Genomic DNA, 18,401 nt, shown 5'->3' on the forward strand with positions numbered 1-18,401 from the left:
GGCTCCGAGCCGCTGCCCTGCTAAGCACAGGGGCTGGGCCTGGCATCCAGCAACAGAGCTCGGAGACTGAGCCGTTTCTCTCTCTGCCCTCCAATCAGCTTTATTTTTTCTGACTTGCCCTGAAAACAGAAGGCCTGGTGCCCTGTGTCTGTTGGGGGTGCCGGAGGGGTGGGGGTGGGGGTGGGGGTGGGGGTCCAAGCCCCTTCCTCCTGGGTTAGCAGAGGTGATGGGAAGATTGCCCTGAGCGCTGGGGTAATCAGAAGCCCAGGACAAGAGGCTGGCGTTCTCCACTGTGCATTCCAGGGCACAGGCGGGTGGGGCAGCTCTCTGGGTCTCTCTGCCTGGTCTGTGAGAAGCCAGGGTCAGGAGGAGTTAGGTGAAATGAAGCCCAAAGCAATGGTGTCTGGAGGAAAAGCAAGTGGACACCCGGGTGAGCCCCAAGCCTGCCTGGTGGCCGCTTCTCCTGGTCCTATAGCAGGGGCTCAGAAGGAAGGGGTGCCCCCCTCGATGACCCCCTGGCAAAGCAGGCACACTGCTCCGCGCATCCCAGCTCTGCTCGGCTCTTCCAGTTTTACCTGTGACAGAGTGACCGTGCACAGCTCATAGTCCCTGGCACTGTCGGGTAGAGAGAGGACCTCAGGCTGCTCCTCCGCCCGAGGAAAACAAGGCTGTAAAAACTTGGCATATTTCATGCTTCTATTTAAACAGGTGGTGTATTCTTATCTGCAAATAAGTATGCAGCATACCCTAATCACGCCCCTTGTAAGAAAACTATAGGGTTAATAATGTACCTCAGGCACTGAGAAGTTTAGAGATTGTAAGAAGTGGGGGTGGGCAGTGGCGTTGTGGCATAGCAGGTTGTCACCACCTGTGACGCTGGTATCCCATGTGAGTGCCAGTTCCAGTCCTGGCTGCTCCACTTTTGATCCAATTCACTGTTAATGCACGTGGGAAAGCAGAGGAAGATGGCCCAAGGCCTTGGGCCCCTGCACCCCCGTGGGAGACCTGGGAGAAGCTTCTGGTTCCTGGCTTTGGATTGGCCCATCTGTCTCTTTGTCTCACTCCCTTCTCCCCCCATAACTCTACCTTTCAAATAAATACATCATTAGGGGCCGGCGCTGTGATGCAGCAGGTTAAAGCCCTGGCCTGAAGCGCCGCCATCCCATATGGGCACCAGTTCTAGTCCCAGCTGCACCTCTTCCAATCTAGCTCTGCTATGGCCTGGGATGGCAGTGGAGGATGGCCCAAGTCTTTGGGCCCTGCACCTGCATGGGAGGCCTGGAAGAAGCTCCTGGCTCCTGGCTCCGGATCAGCACAGCTGCGGAGTGAACCAACAGATGGAAGACCTCTCTCTCTCTGTCTCTACCTCTCTCTGAAACTCTGTCTTTAAAATAAATAAAATAAATCTTTAAATAAATAAATAAATTGTTAAAAAAAGTCTTTACATTCAATACACAAACAATCTTCAAACAGTTCATGGAGAATGGGTATTACGGAGAAGCTACATAGGTTTCAAAATGCTTTTGCAACAAAATAAGCTTACCTTTTGATTCCATTTTCCATGAACTTTTTGAAGTCCTCACATATCTCTGGGACTGTGGGCATGAACGCATTCGGACACAAGGCCAAGTCTGGTGTGAGGCTGTGACTAAGGATTAAGCGAAGTAATCTCAAAAGCCTTGCAAACGGTAATTGGTACTATTCATGCGGTTATCACTGGCTCTGGTTGTGTGTGTGTGGGGGGGGTTAGCGGGGGAGGATCTAATGAGATAACATAAATGAAAACATTTAGGGCAGTTTTGGTAATGAACACAGATAGTCCCGAGGTACAATGATTTGACCTAAAACGTCCTGCCTTCGCGGTGGTGCGGAAGCACACCCCTAGAACCGTTCTGTTTGTCGCTGTTGGTACAGCGTCCCGTGAGTTACACAAGATGCTGCTTTATGATAAAATAGGCCTCATGTTAGCTGACCTTGCTGGGTTGGAGCTAGAGCAAACGTTCCGAGCACATTCAAGGCAGGCTAGGCTAACCTGCCTTGTTCAGTGGGTCAGGTACACTATGTGCGTTTATCACCTGCATTATCTCCAGTTTACGATGGGCGTATCAAATCAAGCTGCATCCATACTTGCTTATCTAGTTCTAATCCCGAAATCACTTCTTTTCTGGCTCTCTTTCCTGAGCAAGGCGGGCACCTCCACTGTTACTGTTTATATTCTGATTTTTTTATTTGACAGGTAGAGTTATAGACAGAGAGAGAGAGAGAGAGAGGTGTCTTCCATCCACTGGTTCACTCCCCAATTGGCTGCAATGGCCAGAGGTGCATTGATCTGAAGTCAGGAGTCAGGAGCTTCCTCCAGGTCTCCCATGCTGGTGCTGGGGCCCAAGGACTTGGGCCATCTTCTACTGCTTTCCCAGGCCATAGCAGAGAGCTGGATTGGAAGTGGAGCAGCTGGGACTAGAACCGGTGCCCATATGGGATGCCGGTGCTTCAGGCCAGGGCGTTAACCAGTTGCACCACAGTGCCAGCCCTTGTGTGTATATTATAATCTGCTTGGCATCTGTGTGCTGTCTACAACTTTGTGGAAATGCAATTAAAATATGTTTATTTGGGTGCAAAAATATTGAAATCTAGGCACAGAGTTTTCATAGTGGATATTTCCTTGAACTTTTGGAAGATCCCTTGTGTTTTCCCCTCCTTTTATTTTTAAATTATCTGTACCACTATATTTATAAAGTTTTTCATAGTTATTATAAAATGTGGGTGTTTTAAATATTATTATTATATTATTTTATTTTATTTGAAAGTCAGAGACAGACATGGGGGAAGGATCTTCCATCTACTTGTTTATTCCCAAAATTCTTGCATCAACCAGGGCTGGACCAGGCAAAAGATGGGAGCTGGGATTTGAATCTGAGCCTCCCAGGTAGATGGCAGAGACCCAGCGACTTGAGCCATCACCTGCTGCCTCCCAGGGAGCTGGCATTGCTGCTTCCCAGGGTGTGTGTTAGCAGGGAGCTGGCATTGGAAGTGGAGCTGGGACTTGGATCCAATATGGCGAGCAGGCTCCCAAGCAACACCCTAACTGCTGAGCCAAACACCCACCCCTAACTGTTTTCATCTTTAACTAAAATTCATTCTGAAGTTTTCTACCTTTAATTGGTGGCTTTAGATCATTTACATTTAATGTAGTTCTTGACTTTTAAAATTTAGGTCTATATTTTCTTTTAGATTTTATTCATTTTCTCTGTGTTTCATTGCTTTGTTCCCTGTTTCCTGCAGTGGTTTTTAGAAATATTTTCAGTTTTCCATTTTAATTCATCTATTGCATTTCTTTCTTTCTTTTTTTTTCTTTTTTTTTTTTTTTTGACAGGCAGAGTGGACAGTGAGAGAGACAGAGAGAAAGGTCTTCCTTTTGCCGTTGGTTCACCCTCCAATGGCCACTGCGACTGGCGTGCTGCGGCCGGTGCACCGCGCTGATCCGATGGCAGGAGCCAGGTACTTATCCTGGTCTCCCATGTGGGTGCAGGGCCCAAGAACCTGGGCCATCCTCCACTGCACTCCCTGGCCACAACAGAGAGCTGGCCTGGAAGAGGGGCAACTGGGACAGAATCCGGCGCCCTGACCGGGACTAGAACCCGGTATGCCGGTGCCACTAGGCGGAGGATTAGCCTGTTGAGCCGCAGCGCCAGCCTCATCTATTGCATTTCTAATGATGATGGTTTGTACTCGTATTGTCTTCTTAGGAACTGCTCTACGAGGTACAATGTACACAATTAGCTTTTCAGGAGACATTGGTAATTAGTATTTTCCCACTTTAAGTGGAATGTAGAACCCTTTCCCTGTAGAGGCCCCTTAGCTGCTGCCTCTCGGTGCAGCTGCAGGGTGTGTTAGATCTCCGTACATGGAGGACATCAGACAGTGCTATGACCTTACAGAAGTCTACTGTATTTACCCAGACAAGTACCATTTCTTTTTTTTTTTTAAGATTTATTTATTTATTTGAAAGTCAGAGTTACACAGAGAGAGGAGAGACACACAGAGAGAGAGAGAGAGAGAGAGAGAGAGAGAGAGGTCTTTCATCTGCTGGTTCACTCTGCAATTGGCCGCAATGGCCGGAGCTGTGCCGATCTGAAGCCAGGAGCCAGGAGCCAGGAGCCTCCTCCGGTCTCCCACCCAGATGCAGGGGCCCAAGGATACCACTGCAGGCGGTGGCAATACCTGCTTCGCCACAGTGCTGGCCCCTCCTTCTGCATTTCTTTAAGTTTTCTGGAAATGAATTCCTTCAGGTTTTCTTCATCTGAGACTGTCTTTTATTTATTTATGTATTTATTTGGCAGGTAGAGTTCTAGACAGTGAGGGAGAGAGACAGAAAGAAAGGTCTGCCTTCTGTTGGTTCACCCCCCTCAAATGGCCGCCACAGCCGGCGCTGTGCTGATCCGAAGCCAGGAGCCAGGTGCTTCTTCCTGGTCTCCCATGGGGTGCAGGGGCCCAAGCACCTGGGCCATCCTCCACTGCCCTCCCAGGCCACAGCAGAGAGCTGGACTGGAAGAGGAGCAACCAGAACTAGAACCCGGCGCCCATATGGGATGCTGGTGCCACAGGTGGAGGATTAACCAAGTGAGCCACGGCGCTGGCCTGAGACTGTCTTTAGTTCACCTTCATTTCTAAAGCATGTTTTATGGAATATGGAATTCTAACTCAGCAGATTTTTTTTTTCTTTTGGGATTTTAAAAACATTGTTTTACTGTATGTTTTCTAATAAGAAATCTGTAGTCACTGAAATTATTGGCATATATATATGTATATGTGATTATATGTATGTGATTGATTTATTTGAAAGGCAAGAGAGAGAGAGAGGGATCTTCCATCTGCTGGTTATTCCTCAAATGCCTTCAACAACCAGAGCCGGGCCAGGCTGAAGCCAGGAGCCCAGAACTCCACCCAGATCTCTCACGTGGGTGGCAGGGACCCACGCATCTGGGCTGTCATCTGCTGCCTCCCGGGTACATCGCAGGGAGCTGGCTTGGGAGTGGAGGAGCCCGAGCTTGCACTGGCGCTCCTGTCTAGGATGTGGCAGCTTACCCCGCTGGGCCACAAAGCCAACTCCTAGCCCCATAGTTAATGCCTTGTTTTTCTCTAACTGTTCTCATTCTTTATTCCTTCCAAGACTCTGTTGACAGGGACGTTAGACATTTTAGTATCCCCCAGGGGTTCCTGGGGATCTGTTTATTTTTCCAATCCGTTTTCCTTCTGTTGCTCTGACTGCACCATTTGTATTGATCTGGCTTCAAGTTCCATGGCTCTTCCCACTGTCATCTACACTCTCTTATTGAGCCATCAATATGATGAGTCTATTACTGATTTTTAAAAAAGATTTGTTTGTTTGTTTGGAAGACAGAGAGACAGAGGGAGACACAGAGGTCTTCCACGGCTGGTTCACTCTCCAAATGTGTGCAACAGCCAGGGTTGGGCTTGGCTGAAGCCAGGAGCCTCTAAGGAACTCCATCTGGGTCTCCCCCATAGGGAGCAGGGGCATGAGCACGTGAGCCATCATCTGCTGCTTTCTCAGGAGCCTTAGTAGGAAGCTGGGTCAGCAGCAGAGGAACTGGCGCTTTGACTTGGGAGGCACCGTCAACGGCGGCAGCTTAACCCACTGCGCCACGACAACTGACCCGACACTGACTTCTTCAGCCTGGTTATTGTAGTTCCCGCTGCTAAACTTTCAGCTTGCTCCCTTTTTGTATGCTCTACTCATCCGCTGAGATGTTCTGTTCCCGTTCGTTTCAAAGGGTTTTCCCCGTAGTTCTTGGAGCGTGATGAAAACGGCTGCTTTAGTGTCTCTGTTCCAACAACTGTGCCACCTCCAAGTCGTTCTTTCCTCTTGTCTTCATTTCAGAGACGTTGATATTTTCCTGGGTCTTCAACTATCACGTAATTTGGGGTTGAACATGAGCCTCATGTTATGGGATTACGGGTCTCCTTTAAATCGTATGGGGAATGTTGGTTCTTGGTTTGTTTCACCGAGCAGCATTAATGGGTTCGGGCTTTAAGTTCCTATGTGCCTTCTCTGGGCTATGGTTTTCACATCAACTGAGTTTGGAAGGCTGTGCAGGGCTGTGTAGGGCTGTGCTGATCTACATGGGGTGTGTGCTAGCCCCTGCAGCTCTACTCTGAGATCTCTCGGTTTTCTGTTTAGGGTCAGCTTTGGGGTGAACCCAGGCATTCTTCTACGGCTTTATGACGTCACTTTGTTTAGCCCCTCTCCTTTCCACAATCGCCCACAGGCTTGCTAGGTCCCAGGCCACGCCCCTCCCATTCTTAGCCTTCCGGGTAAAAACCAGGATTTTTATTTCCCTGCTCTTCCCAGTCTACCTCCTGGGATAAATCACAGAAGGGGAAAGGAGAGGGGGAGGGGAGGGGAGGAAAGAGAGGAGGAGGGAGAAGGAGCACTCTCCCCGTGCTCTTGGGAGCACAGTTCCTCTGGGCAGAGGGAAGGGTTCCCCCTGAGTTCTCGGTGCCTGTCTGGCCACCATCGCGATTGCAGCCACCACCATCACAAGGGCAGGGAGGGAGAGAACCAGAAACCCACAAGCAAGCGGGGCTTTTCTCTGACCGTAGGAGCTCCCTTTCTCAGGCCGGAATGAGAGCACTTCTGTTGGAGAAGTCATTGTCTGCATCCTGTGTGCAGTCCGGGTTTCCGGTGGTCTCTGAGCCCAGGCCAGCAGGTCCCAGAGGAAAGGAAACGGAAAACCCACCACCAGCTTGGCAGCACTCTGATTTCCACTTTTCCTCTAGAATCTTCCCACTGCTCGGGTAACAGCTGCGTGCGCCCTGTCTGGGGCTTTTAACTGCATTCAGTGGGGATGGGGGTCTCTCCTCTCCCCATCAGAGATGGGCACCTATCACTGCCCAGAATTCCCTTTTTATTCTATTCCATTGCCCCTTTGTCTTCCAGCCAGTGCCCCTCCCCAGGAGGAGAGAAGTGACCTTGATCACGTGTGGCCCACAGCCATCAGGGACAGTGTCTGAATAACTGTGTCTGTCTTCTCAGTCACCCAGACTTTGCAGACAAATCCTCTCCCTACCAATAAACTGCTTGATGTGTTCTTCAGAAACAATGTACAGGTTGTCTGACACCCCCGGAGCAGACCAGAAGAAAGCCAGAGATGCCCGGGGGGTTGGGGGGAGAACAGGCAGTTGCATGCACTTGGGTTCTTTCAGTGGTGAGCGTTAGAAGAGACGGCTCCAACCGGCTTCACAGTGAAGGGAATTTATCGCCTCCGATGGTAAGTGAGGAGTTCAGAGGTAATGCTGGCTTCAGGGGAGCTTGATCACTGATTCGACAAGGCCCCTAAGGTGAGGCAGAGCTACGGAGAGGGGCTGAATGTTGGGCAGCAGAGACTGGATGTCCATGCCAGTAGCCTATGTCAGTACTATACAAGGAGGAGCATAGCCTCCCCTTTAAGCTGTGGGTGCACGTGTGTCTCACTGGCTCTCGCCTGTTGATTCAGACACAACTGGATTGCAACTGCTGTCTCCACAAATCACACCCATCCCAGTGCTAAAATCAGGTGGACAGGGGCTGCGACACCAGCATTCCCAAATCAGCACCAGGTCAAGTCCCGGCTGCTCCATTTCCAACCCGGCTCCCTGCTAATGCACCTGGGAAAGCAGCGGAAAATGGTCCAAGTCCTTGTGGCCAGCAGGCAGAACTGGGTCTGGTTCTTGGTATCTGCAAGGATTTGGGTGGATACCGTGCACTGCAGGGGTAAGAGACAGCTGCCAGGAGAGTCATGGCGGAGCTACGCAGAGGCACCTACCCAGAAGACAGCCCAGCAAGCCGGGAGCCTCTCAGTGGCTGTTGTTAACCCCCAGGCTGGCCTCCTCCAGCGGACAAAGTTCTTCTACAAAAGCAATCTCTTCTTGGCAAAGGCCGACACGAATGAGCAGGGTAAGGTCCAGTCTTCGAGAGTCTGAGAAACAGACACGCTAGCAAAGTCCCGGGAGTGAGCTGTGTTCCATGAATGATTTCTGCTTTCAGTTTCTGCAGGCAGACCTGCACACCCTCACTGTCAGTCAGAAAACTCAGGCCTCCATCTGCATGCCTTTGAGACTGGGGCCAGCGGGGGCAGCCCTTTGCTCTGGTGCCCTTAACCCCACACCTTCCCCTCCCACCCTAATCCTTTAGGTCCCTGTGTCTAAATATCAGTTCATCAGTTCAGACAGCAAGCGGGGATCTGGATGGACACAGTGTTACAAATCCATACATTCCTGGGTTGCAGAGAGTGGATGTGGGAGTTCACAGTGAGAGTCGCCCCCAAACTGATCTAACTGCTCCCCAACGTCAGAGTGGGATTTGGAGAGGACTCTGCTCTGTGGCTCATTCACATCCCAGGCCATCGTGTTGCTGGAATTTCAATGACTGTGAGACGCACTGATAGGCTCCTCCGGCCATCTGCGCCCTCCTTCCTCCGTGGCCGTTTTGCATGACTGCTGCTCACCTGGTGTGTGACTGTTAGGTTGGGATGGAGGACAGGTCTCTCCAAGCCCAGTGCTGTGCCTGGGGCTCAGGTGTTGAGTCAGTGGGTGAATGTACGGACGGTGGTAAACCTTCCCTGCACAGTGCCCTGTGTAAGTAGGTTTCTGTCCTTGCGGAACGTGCAGCACGAGATGATGGCCACCTCTGATCTTTCCACGTCCTGAGAGAACCCACAACTTGGAAGGTGCAGTCATTCCCGGCAAAGGATGGCCAGAGGCTGCAGCTGGACAAAGTCCTCCGTTGGCAGAGGAGTGCCCCTGCTCCTTTGTTAGACTCCTCCTTGGTTAAGCTGAAGGGTTTCCAGCTGCCCCTTGTTAGCAAGTCAAACCTGCTCCCTTTGTACACGGGATTGTCGATTTCAGATGTGTTCTGGCCTCACCCATTAGGCCCTAAGCCTAACCTGAAGACGAGGCTGCACCTGCTCTGTAATACATAGGTGGACTCTGCCCGGAGCCATCCATCCGGAGCACCTGGCAAGGGCGACGCACCATTTTTCACCTCCTACAGACCCGATGGATCTGACACTTAGTGTTGTGAGACTGAGAGGTTGGGGAGAAGTAGGCTGTATGTAACCCCCAACCTGAGCCCCTTGCCATGCGCAGACACCCTGGGATAGCCACTGGTCAGCACCGCCCGCCGGCCGGCCTGGTGCTGCTCCCCCACCTTGGCTGTCCTGATTAATTCAGTGTTGCTAAGTCACCTCCCTAACACAGACACCCCCCTCCGTCCCCGCCTGGTTTCCAGGATGTTTTCGGCTCCTTGACAACCTCTTCCTGTTTTGGAAGCCAACAAGTGGCATTTAGAAAGTGAGGGAGGTTTTGTGGCAAAAGAGAGATTCCACTGACAGAGGAGAAGGCGGAGCCTGGCAGTGGGAGGGACCCCCCCCCAGGTGGCTCTGTCCCCCCTAGGTGGCTCTGTCCCCTCTGTATCCAGGCTGCCTGCCGTGCACCCCACAGTGGCCCACGCCTCACTGCGCTGCTTCCTCTCCTGTCCCCACGCTTTCCTCGTGTGTCAGAACCATGACACATGCTCAGATGCACACGGAAGCGTCTGGGAGAACACATTCCACAAGCAGCTCGTTCTCTGTGCTGGACACTCCTTGAGAGGGACTCGCCAGCACTTCCCTTCACTCAAAACGCCTCACCCGGGGCTTCATTCTTAGAAAAAGCCAACCAGTTAGGAAAAAATGAAAGGTGGATGTTGGGAATTAGCGATTCTACAGGAAAATGACGTTCACAGTGGGGAGCCACTTGGCCTGGTGTTGCTTCAAAAAGAGGACTACAGGGTTCCCAGAGCAGGCAACTCAGTGACAGAAGGAAGAACACACCCAACACAGGCCCCCCCCCCCCCCCAAGGTGGACAGGTGGCCTGAGAGCGGGGCTGAGGAGGGCTGCAGGCCTGCTGCGTGATTCGTGAATTCTCTTCTGCACGGCCGGCCGGGTTCTCCCTCCTCACCCTGGCGGCCGGAAGCCCTTTCACATAGCGATCGCTTTGATTTGGCTTTGGATTTGACTGAAGTGTGCTCCCCAGAGGTTCATGTCCCCGGAGTGGCGATGGTAAGAAGCAGGGGTCCTGGGGGCCCCGCCCTTGGAAGGGATCAGGGTAGTTCACTCAGGACTGGCCCTCCCCCGCTTGCAGGAATCCTGTCTTCCTTGTCATCTCTCCTCGTAGGCGCTCCCCCGCCACTGTGAAGCCGTGCCATGCCCCTGCACAGTGAGCTACGTTAGGAGCCTCAGGTATTTATTGTAATGGAAAATGGACTGATTCAGGACCAAGTGAAGTTCATGTTAAGCCCAGAAATGACAGATTTCTAAAAATAAATGCCTCTTTGAAGGGAGTACGTTGTTAGTAAAAAGTTACTTCTGATGAGACGCTAATCACTTAGGTTAAACTCTAATTTGTCATATTTTTTCAAACAGCCCCCTCTATTTTATTTTCACACATAACTAAAGGCTTGCACTGATCAGGCAGAACTTCCTAGAAAATGACAAGAGGAGCAGGCGTGTAGCGCGGTGAGTTTAAGCGCCTGGAGCCCCGGCTACTCCGTGGCTCTGATCAGCTTCCTCATGCTCCTAGCAGGCAGAGGATTATGGCCCAGGGGCTCGGGTCCCTCCCACCCATGTGAGAGACCCAGGTGGGGTTTTTGGCTCCTGGTTTTAGCCTGGCCCAGCTCCACCCTGTTGAGGGCATTTGGGGAGGGAACCATGGATAGATTCCTGTTTCTCCCTCTCTGTGGTTCTTTCAAATAAATAAATAAATCTTTAAAATGAAACAAAACATGACATTTTTACTTGATAAATCAGTTGGGCCGCTTACAAGCTCTGACCTTAGGCAAACCATTTACCCTGCCTGGCCTGCTTCTTCAGGGATAATACAGAAAAGACAGTACCTACCTCCTAGAGTACGAGGGCGCTCCGAGATGGAATTAAAAGGTAAGTTAAAATCCACACAGTTTTGGGCCGGGGTCGTGGCTCATTAGGTTAATCCTCCACCTTGTGGCGCCGGCACACCGGGTTCTAGTCCCGGTAGGGGCGCCTGACTCTGTCCTGGTTGCCCCTCTTCCAGGCCAGCTCTCTGCTGTGGCCCAGGAGTGCAGTGGAGGATGGCCCAAGTGCTTGGGCCCTGCACCCCATGAGTGACCAGGATAAGTACCTGGCTCCTGCCATCAGATCAGCGCGGTGCGCTGGTTGCAGCGCGCTGGCCGCGGTGGCCATTGGAGGTGAACCAACGGCAAAGGAAGACCTTTCTCTCTGTCTCTCTCTCTCTCTCACTGTCCACTCTGCCTGTCAAATAAATAAATAAAATAAAAACTCATGCAGTTTTTTTCATGATATGCGTTTTCATCAACTTCTTGAAGACCTCTTGTATGCACGAATTTCCATCTTTTACACCAAAATAACCTTATTTTTAACTCCATTTCCATGAACATTTTGAAGCAGCCTCCAAAGTTGTGGGGAGTAACTGAATGAACTCCGAAAGCTCCAGACACACAGCACGCACTCAATGCCGGCGCTGCAATTCGCTGTTACCAGGGAGGACTTGGGAGATTTCCCCAGCAGTCACAAGTCTCTCTAACCAGCTCATGTTCGACCTTTGAAAGGGTCGCTCCGCTCTGCTCTCCAGCACCAGGAAGTTTTTCTCATTTTTTTTTTCCCCAAAGATTTATTTATTTATTTAAAAGTTGGAGTTACACATAGAGAGAAGGAGAGGCCGAGAGAGAGAGGTCTTCCATCCACTGGTTCGCTCCCCAATTGGCCACTATGGTCAGAGCTGCGCCGAAATGGAGCCAGGAGCCAGGAGCTTCCTGGAGGTCTCCCATGTGGGTGCAGGGACCCAAGGACTTGGGCCATCCTCCACTGCTTTCCCAGGTCATAGCAGAGAGCTGGATTGGAAGTGGAGCAGGCGCGACCCGAACCCGCGCCTATATGGGATGCTGGCACTGCAGGCGGCGGCTTTACCCGCTGTGCCACAGTGCCGGCCCCCAGATTTTCTCATTATTTGAGAGTACTTGGAAGTGATCTGTAAAGGCAAAAATGATGCTTCTTTTGCAGCTATCCCATTTGAATATTAGACTGAATCAACTGATTGACACAAACTTCTCAAAAGGATCGCTCTGATCTCCCCTTCATTCCACAATATAATTTTTTTTTTATTTACTTGAAAGACAGAGTTACAGAGAGAGGTAGAGACAGAGGGAGAGAGAGAGGTCTTCCATCCGCTGGCTCACTCCCCAATTGGCCACAACAGCTGGAGCTGCGCTGATCCAAAGCCAGGAGCTAGGAGCTTCTTCCGGGTCTCCCATGTGGGCGCAGGGGCCCAAGGACTTGGGGCCATTTCCATTGCTTTCCCAGGCCATAGCAGAGAGCTGGATTGGAAGAGGAGCAGCCAGGACTAGATCCGGCACCCATATGGGATGCCAGGGCTTTAACCCGCTGCGCCACAGCGCTGGACCCCACAAGGTAAATTTTATTAGCAATACTCAGAAATTCATAGTCTGGATACTAATCTGATCCATACATGTTTGCAAATATCTTCTCCCATTTTAACTTTCTTGAAAAATCATAAATTTAGCTTTTGATAAAATCTTGCTTTTATAGAAATCTACATCATCAACTTAAAACCCACATAATGGATTTATGAAAAAAACTCTAAATTTAGATGTAACAGTATTCCTTATATGAAAATTTATTTTATTGTTTTAAAACATATCCCAGTTACTGGTTAATATTTCTTATAACCATATGGTCTGTACAAAAAGAGTAAGATCTAAGCTCCTGTGTGATAACTCCCTTGTTTTCTGCCATTTTACTCAAGTCTTTGTGGAGGGCCCCCCAGAACTTGGTGGGACTTGGGGCCAGGGCCCCCACTGTCAGGCCACACTGGGTGGGATGGTGGGATGCTGGGCCAGGGCCACCTCTGGGGCCCCCCAGACTTGGTAGGACACAGGGCCGGGGCCCCGCTGTCAGGCCACACTGGGTGGGATGGTGGGACGTGGGGCCAGGGCCCCGCTGTCAGCCACACTGGGTGGGACGGTGGGACCCAGGGCCGGGGCCCCCACTGTCAGGCCACTGGGTGGGACGGTGGGACCCAGGGCCGGGGCCCCGCTGTCAGGCCACGCTGGGTGAGACGGTGGGCCGTGGGGCCAGGGCCCGGCTGTCAGGCCACACTCCCTCTTGCTTCACGCAGGAAGTCGTAGGTCTGCTCTGAAAGGTCGAAAGGCTCGTGGACCCCGGCTGGCGACAGCAGGCCTTGCAGGGCGCCCTCGTTTTCCTGGTTCTGCTTCAGGAAGTCGGCGATAAACCTCCAGCGGGCGGCCTCGGTCTCTTCCTCTGCCCACTTGAAGGGGAGCAGGAGCGTGGAATGAAGAAGCGGGAAGGCGCAGTCGTGGTACACCAGGAGAAACATGGCCTTCAGGAACTCCTTGTCTCTCTGGGAAAACAGCACCGCCACAGCCACTGGTGAGCGCACATACGGCACCACTGAAATTCTAGGAGCTCTCCTAGCTAGAGCCAGCTCGGGGGTGGGATGCGAGGTGCCATCGTGCCTGGCAGTGAGGGCTCCGAGCCAGCCACACCCAGGACACGCCCTCCCCAGGGAAGCACCGGTCCACACGGGGTAGGGCCGAGGCCTTGCTGGGAGGCTGAGAGGCTCCTTGGGACCAGGGTTTCTCCTGAGCCACACCGAGAGTGTCACCTATTCTGTCAAGGAGCCTGGGGATTGTCATCTAATTCTGGTGACACGGGTGTGGCTCTAGGTAAACATAATGAAGACATGACGCGAAGTCAGCTCTGTATGCACTTGATTGGACCACAGCAGGTCACAGCCGGCTGTCAGGTTATGGCAACAGCAGGGGAGCAGGTATTCTGCATGGGATCCAAAGACGGAGGCGGAAGAAGCTGTTGGCTTATCTCCAGCAATGCCTGGCGTGTGTGTGGGGGGTGTCTTTTGGTCCTGAGGGTGTTGGACCCTCACAGATAAAAACAGTCCAAATATATATATATATATATATATATACATATATATAGTGTGTCTGTCAATCCCCAGCTCAGAGGGCACGGCAGGCTGGCTGCGGGAGAGCCACGCACGCAGATCCCAGCGCTGTACTAGACTAGCACCAAGCCTGCCACTTTTGGCAAAGGTCACGTGCACACGGCACTGATCAAACAGGAGCTCAAATGTGGAATCCAGATCTACATTTTTTTTTACTTTAATTTTTAAAACTTTTAATTTGTTTACACGTTCCACGTTTAGATCATGAACTGGCAAACGGCAGGCTGTGTGCCAAACGTGCCCGTGTAGAACACAGCCACACACGGTTACTTACACGCTGTCTATGGCTGGTGTCTACACTGCAGCAGCGCCGCGAGTAGCTGTGACAGATCGTAAGGCACACACGACGTGGCCTCTTACAGACCACTGCAAAGTCCCAGCTTGGAGTCAAACGTGACACTGACTCACGCAGCACTGGTCTGGCGGTCACAGTGCTTCTACAAAGCCAGGCCTCCCTCTCAGCACAGGTCAGTTTTCCTCTTCCTTCTCCTTACCTGATACGGACTTGAGAGCTAAAATTTTTTATTTTTCAAAAGGAAAACAAATGTATTTGCCAACTGGGAGGCTTTGGCTTGGAAACTTTCCCTGCATGTAAGCAGCACTCTGTGATCTGCCAGCTGTTCTGATCAGGGTCCCCCTCACCCTGGAGACACTCAGGAAGCCCTTCTCGGAGTGTCTTTGAGGCCATGGTGCCACAGTGTGCTTGGTTCAGGGGGATGACGACCATGGCTACTTCCGCTAAAGAGGAGGTGTCGTTAGAACATGCGCACAAACACGCCACTGCAAATACCAAGCTCAGCATGAAAAATCATATTACCTTCTCTGATCTTTTAAATGTACTTTCTTTCTCAGCCCATGAACTCTAAAAAAAAGCAAACAGGAATATGATGTCAGGCTGGCATTCACAAGTTCTGGCCCCACTTTTGCAACTTTACTCTGTAATTAAACTCACAGACAGGGCTGCAAACGCTCAACAGCATCCACACGTGTAGGAGTGACTGCCATTAGGCGTCTGGTAAGCGATCCAGAACCAGACCAACGAGGCAGATGTATCCGTGAAACATGCATCTTTCATGAAGCCCATAATTATCATCGTCACATTTATTTCAGAGGCGAATCAGGCACACGCACAAGTCCAAGCCGTCTGCACGCCCAAGGCAGCCCCTGACCAAGACCGCAGGGTTAAGGCGTGAGGGGCAGTCAGCCACACCAACAGAAAGCACCGCCAGGCGCCACGCTCCTCTGCAGCTCCGCCCGCCACGGGGTAACACTGGCTGGGGTGAGAGACTCACGCGAGGAAATATTTCCAATCTGTCCACAAGGCTCAGAACAGCTTCTTTAAAGAAATAAAAAGCTCAGAGCTGAACTGACCCCCGGAAGACTGAATGGAAGACTGTTACGGTGCCAGTTCCTGGCACACGGTGAGCCGGAGTGGAATGCGGCCCGTCTCGGGGCCGCCTGGCCCGGGGCCTGGTTCCCTGCAGCTTTGCTGGTGTCCTGTGCCACAGGCTGATTTCACGGGTTACCTGAAAGCATCGGAGCTTTCTCAGCAGGGAGGCCCTGGGTGAATGTGACACACAGCACAAAGAAAGAGTTTCCCCATTAAACAAATGATGCCTCGAAGGGGTGCTTCTCCCCACGGGATCACAGACAGCCCTCTAGGAGGACGGCTTGGAATGTGTGTGGTTATCACAGCCTCACAGGGTTGGGGCCCTCACCTGGCACTGCTCAGCCTGTCGGCGCTTCAGGTGTCTTACCAAGCAGGCCAGGTGACATTGTTATTAAAACACCAACCACAAACTGATGTAGCTAAGTGGATACTAGCCGGCTCACACGCTTCATTATATAAAGTTAAAAAGGTTATGACCTCACCTAGCAACTTTAGACTTACTCTCTGGCAACATTTGCCGACTGTGAGTGCAGTGTCAGGGCCCTGCCTTATTTTTCACTGAGGCACCAGCAAGCAGTAGGAGGCCTCGGTCAGAGTGACTCAGTGGGGAGCAACATCGGGGGGGGGGGGTCCCCATGACCGCACCAGCATCCACTCCTTTCCCTCCGCAGCAAACAGCTACCCGGAACTTAAGTGGACCATGTGACTAGTTCTGGCCAATGAGATGGGAGCAGAAGGGGTCCAGGTCCCTTTGGGCCATAGACAGTGGAAAGGCCAAGGACACTTCTCCATTGGCTCTCTTTTCCTTCAGAGGACGTGCTTTGTTCTAGATGATGCTATGAGACAGTGGCGCCTCTGCTGGCCTGCCACGGGGGGCTGCGGAGCAGGGTCTTCCCTTGATCCACGCCGGAGAGGTGTGCGACTGAGAAGTCCCCTGAGTGGGCCACCCCAGCACAGCCTCTCTTATTCAAAGGCCGCGAAGAGAAGGCCCAAGAGACTAGAAATGATCACTGCTTTCATTATTCATTACAGAAGTAATTCACTGTAGAAAATGCAAGGAAACACAGATAAAAGAAGCCATGACTCAGAGGCGATCACTGGTACCTGTCTGGAGTCCATTCTTTCAGATGTTTTCACAGCAGATATGTAATATAAATGTCAAGATGCTTAAGCCTCAGATGGGATCTTTTCCCCCACTTATAATGGACGTGCACAGCCTTCCCCAGATGCCTCTTTTGGAATGGCCTGTGGCACATCTGGATGTACCTGGAGCTGACCCACAGCGACAGCTCCAACGTGGCCACTGCCAAGCTCCATGGCTGGCCAGGCCGCTGCACATCGCTGAGCTGTCTTCTTATTAGGGAAATGTAGATTTTTTTTTTTTTCAGCCTGGATCTAGATTTTGTGACTACTGCACACCTAGAGAAATGTCTCTGTGGCCAGCACAGTGCCTTATCCAGCGTGGGCCCTGGTGAAATCTTCCTTGAATGAATCAACGTAGGCACGTTCTGTGTAATGAATAAATTATTCTGATGCCAATGGCTCCGGAGCGGAAGGAAAGGCGAATCTGCAGTCTCTAGCTGTGGTGCTAAAGGACTCACGTGATCTATGGGGGACCACGTGCCACGAACACCTTCTTGAATCTTGGAAAACTTCACTGTTACTGTTCACAACACCAACCTCAGCCAACTGGCACACGGCTTGGTTTCAAAGTCAAACATAAATCTTTGGAGATGACCAAGTCCTCCTTCCATTTCTGGGCCTATCTGACCTCCCCCTTGGCAACAGGAGTGACCTCCCAACTAAGCTCCCCTCCCTGCTGCATGGGTGTCAGCCCACCTCTCCGTGCAAACAGAGGAGTTTGCCTAAAGCACGAACCTTCACAAGGCCCTCACCACTTCCCACACTCCTGCTCCACACCGAGACTGTCTGCCCTTGTCCATCTGCTGACCACTCCCTCCCCTCCATGCAACATTCCACTCGGATCATCTGTTCTTCTCAAGAACAGTCTTGGGGGCCAGCGCTGTGGCCTAGCGAGTTAAAGCCCTGGCCTGCAGCACCGGCATCCCATGTGGGTGCTTAGTTCAAGTCCTGGCTGTTCTACTTCTGATCCCCCTCTCTGCTATGGCCTGGGAAAGCAGTGGAAGATGGCCCAAGTCCTGGAGCTCCTGCACCTGTGTGGGACACTGGGATGAAGCTCTGGGCTCCTGGCTTTGGATCGGCTCAGTTCTGGTCATTGTGGGGAGTGAATCAGCAGATGAAAGACCTCTTTCTCTGTCTCTACCTCTTTCTGTAACTCTGTCTTTCAAATAAATAAAATAAATCTTCCAAAAAAATAATAAAAGAAAACCAGTCTCGGTTCCTTCCTGCCTCAGAATGTTCACACGGACCCTTCCCCAGAATGTCTTCACGGACATCCCAGTGGGCCAAAATCCTATGTGGCCCCAGCCTTCTACAAGGTCCACCCCACTGAGACCTTTTTAAAGAAACATGGTCCTGAGGCTTTAAGGCCCTGGACTCTACACCCCCATGGCACTTGTCGCTTCATCTGCGCATGTGCCTTGCACAAACACAGGTCTTCTAATAGCTGCAGATTAGGTTAGACCATTAGAAATGGCCATTTTTGAAGTTAAAAATGGCTGAATATTGGAGATTTCCAATGATGCAACCTAATACCGGCTGCTATTTCAGATAGCAGATGATATATGTCAAATTTGATTTAAAGCGATGTGCATGCCCGACTTCCCACCGAAAACTCAGTGACTGACCTAGCAGACTGTTCTGGGGTTTTGCTCTTAGGACACAGACAGCGGTCATCCTAAGCCAAGGAACGAACGGCAAGAGACTGCAACAGTGCACGCAGCAGGCACTCCCTCTGCTCACTGGGTCGGGGGGCACCCTTGGGAAGCAACCCCACAC

The 18,401-nt window shown here is 51.5% G+C and overlaps 1 protein-coding gene across 4 annotated transcripts in view; it reads right to left on the reverse strand.

Moving 5' to 3' along the window:
• Nucleotides 1–12,711: 12,711 nt before the first annotated feature.
• NPHP1 (nephrocystin 1) overlaps nt 12,712–18,401 on the reverse strand; it is a 58,473-nt gene continuing 52,783 nt past the window's right edge. For all 4 annotated transcript variants that reach the window (XM_051836307.2, XM_089326092.1, XM_008253984.4 and 1 more), the window contains exons 19-20: nt 14,910–14,954; nt 12,712–13,471 (exon numbers count right to left, since the gene is read on the reverse strand). In XM_051836307.2, the coding sequence (XP_051692267.1) occupies nt 13,199–13,471; nt 14,910–14,954 (318 nt within the window). In that variant the 3' untranslated portion in view covers nt 12,712–13,198. The remainder of the gene's footprint in view (nt 13,472–14,909; nt 14,955–18,401) is intronic.

Source organism: Oryctolagus cuniculus, chromosome 2, assembly GCF_051225735.1.
Source record: "Oryctolagus cuniculus isolate XC-2025 breed Fujian yellow rabbit chromosome 2, ASM5122573v1, whole genome shotgun sequence".
In the NCBI taxonomy this organism is placed as follows: domain Eukaryota; kingdom Metazoa; phylum Chordata; class Mammalia; order Lagomorpha; family Leporidae; genus Oryctolagus; species Oryctolagus cuniculus.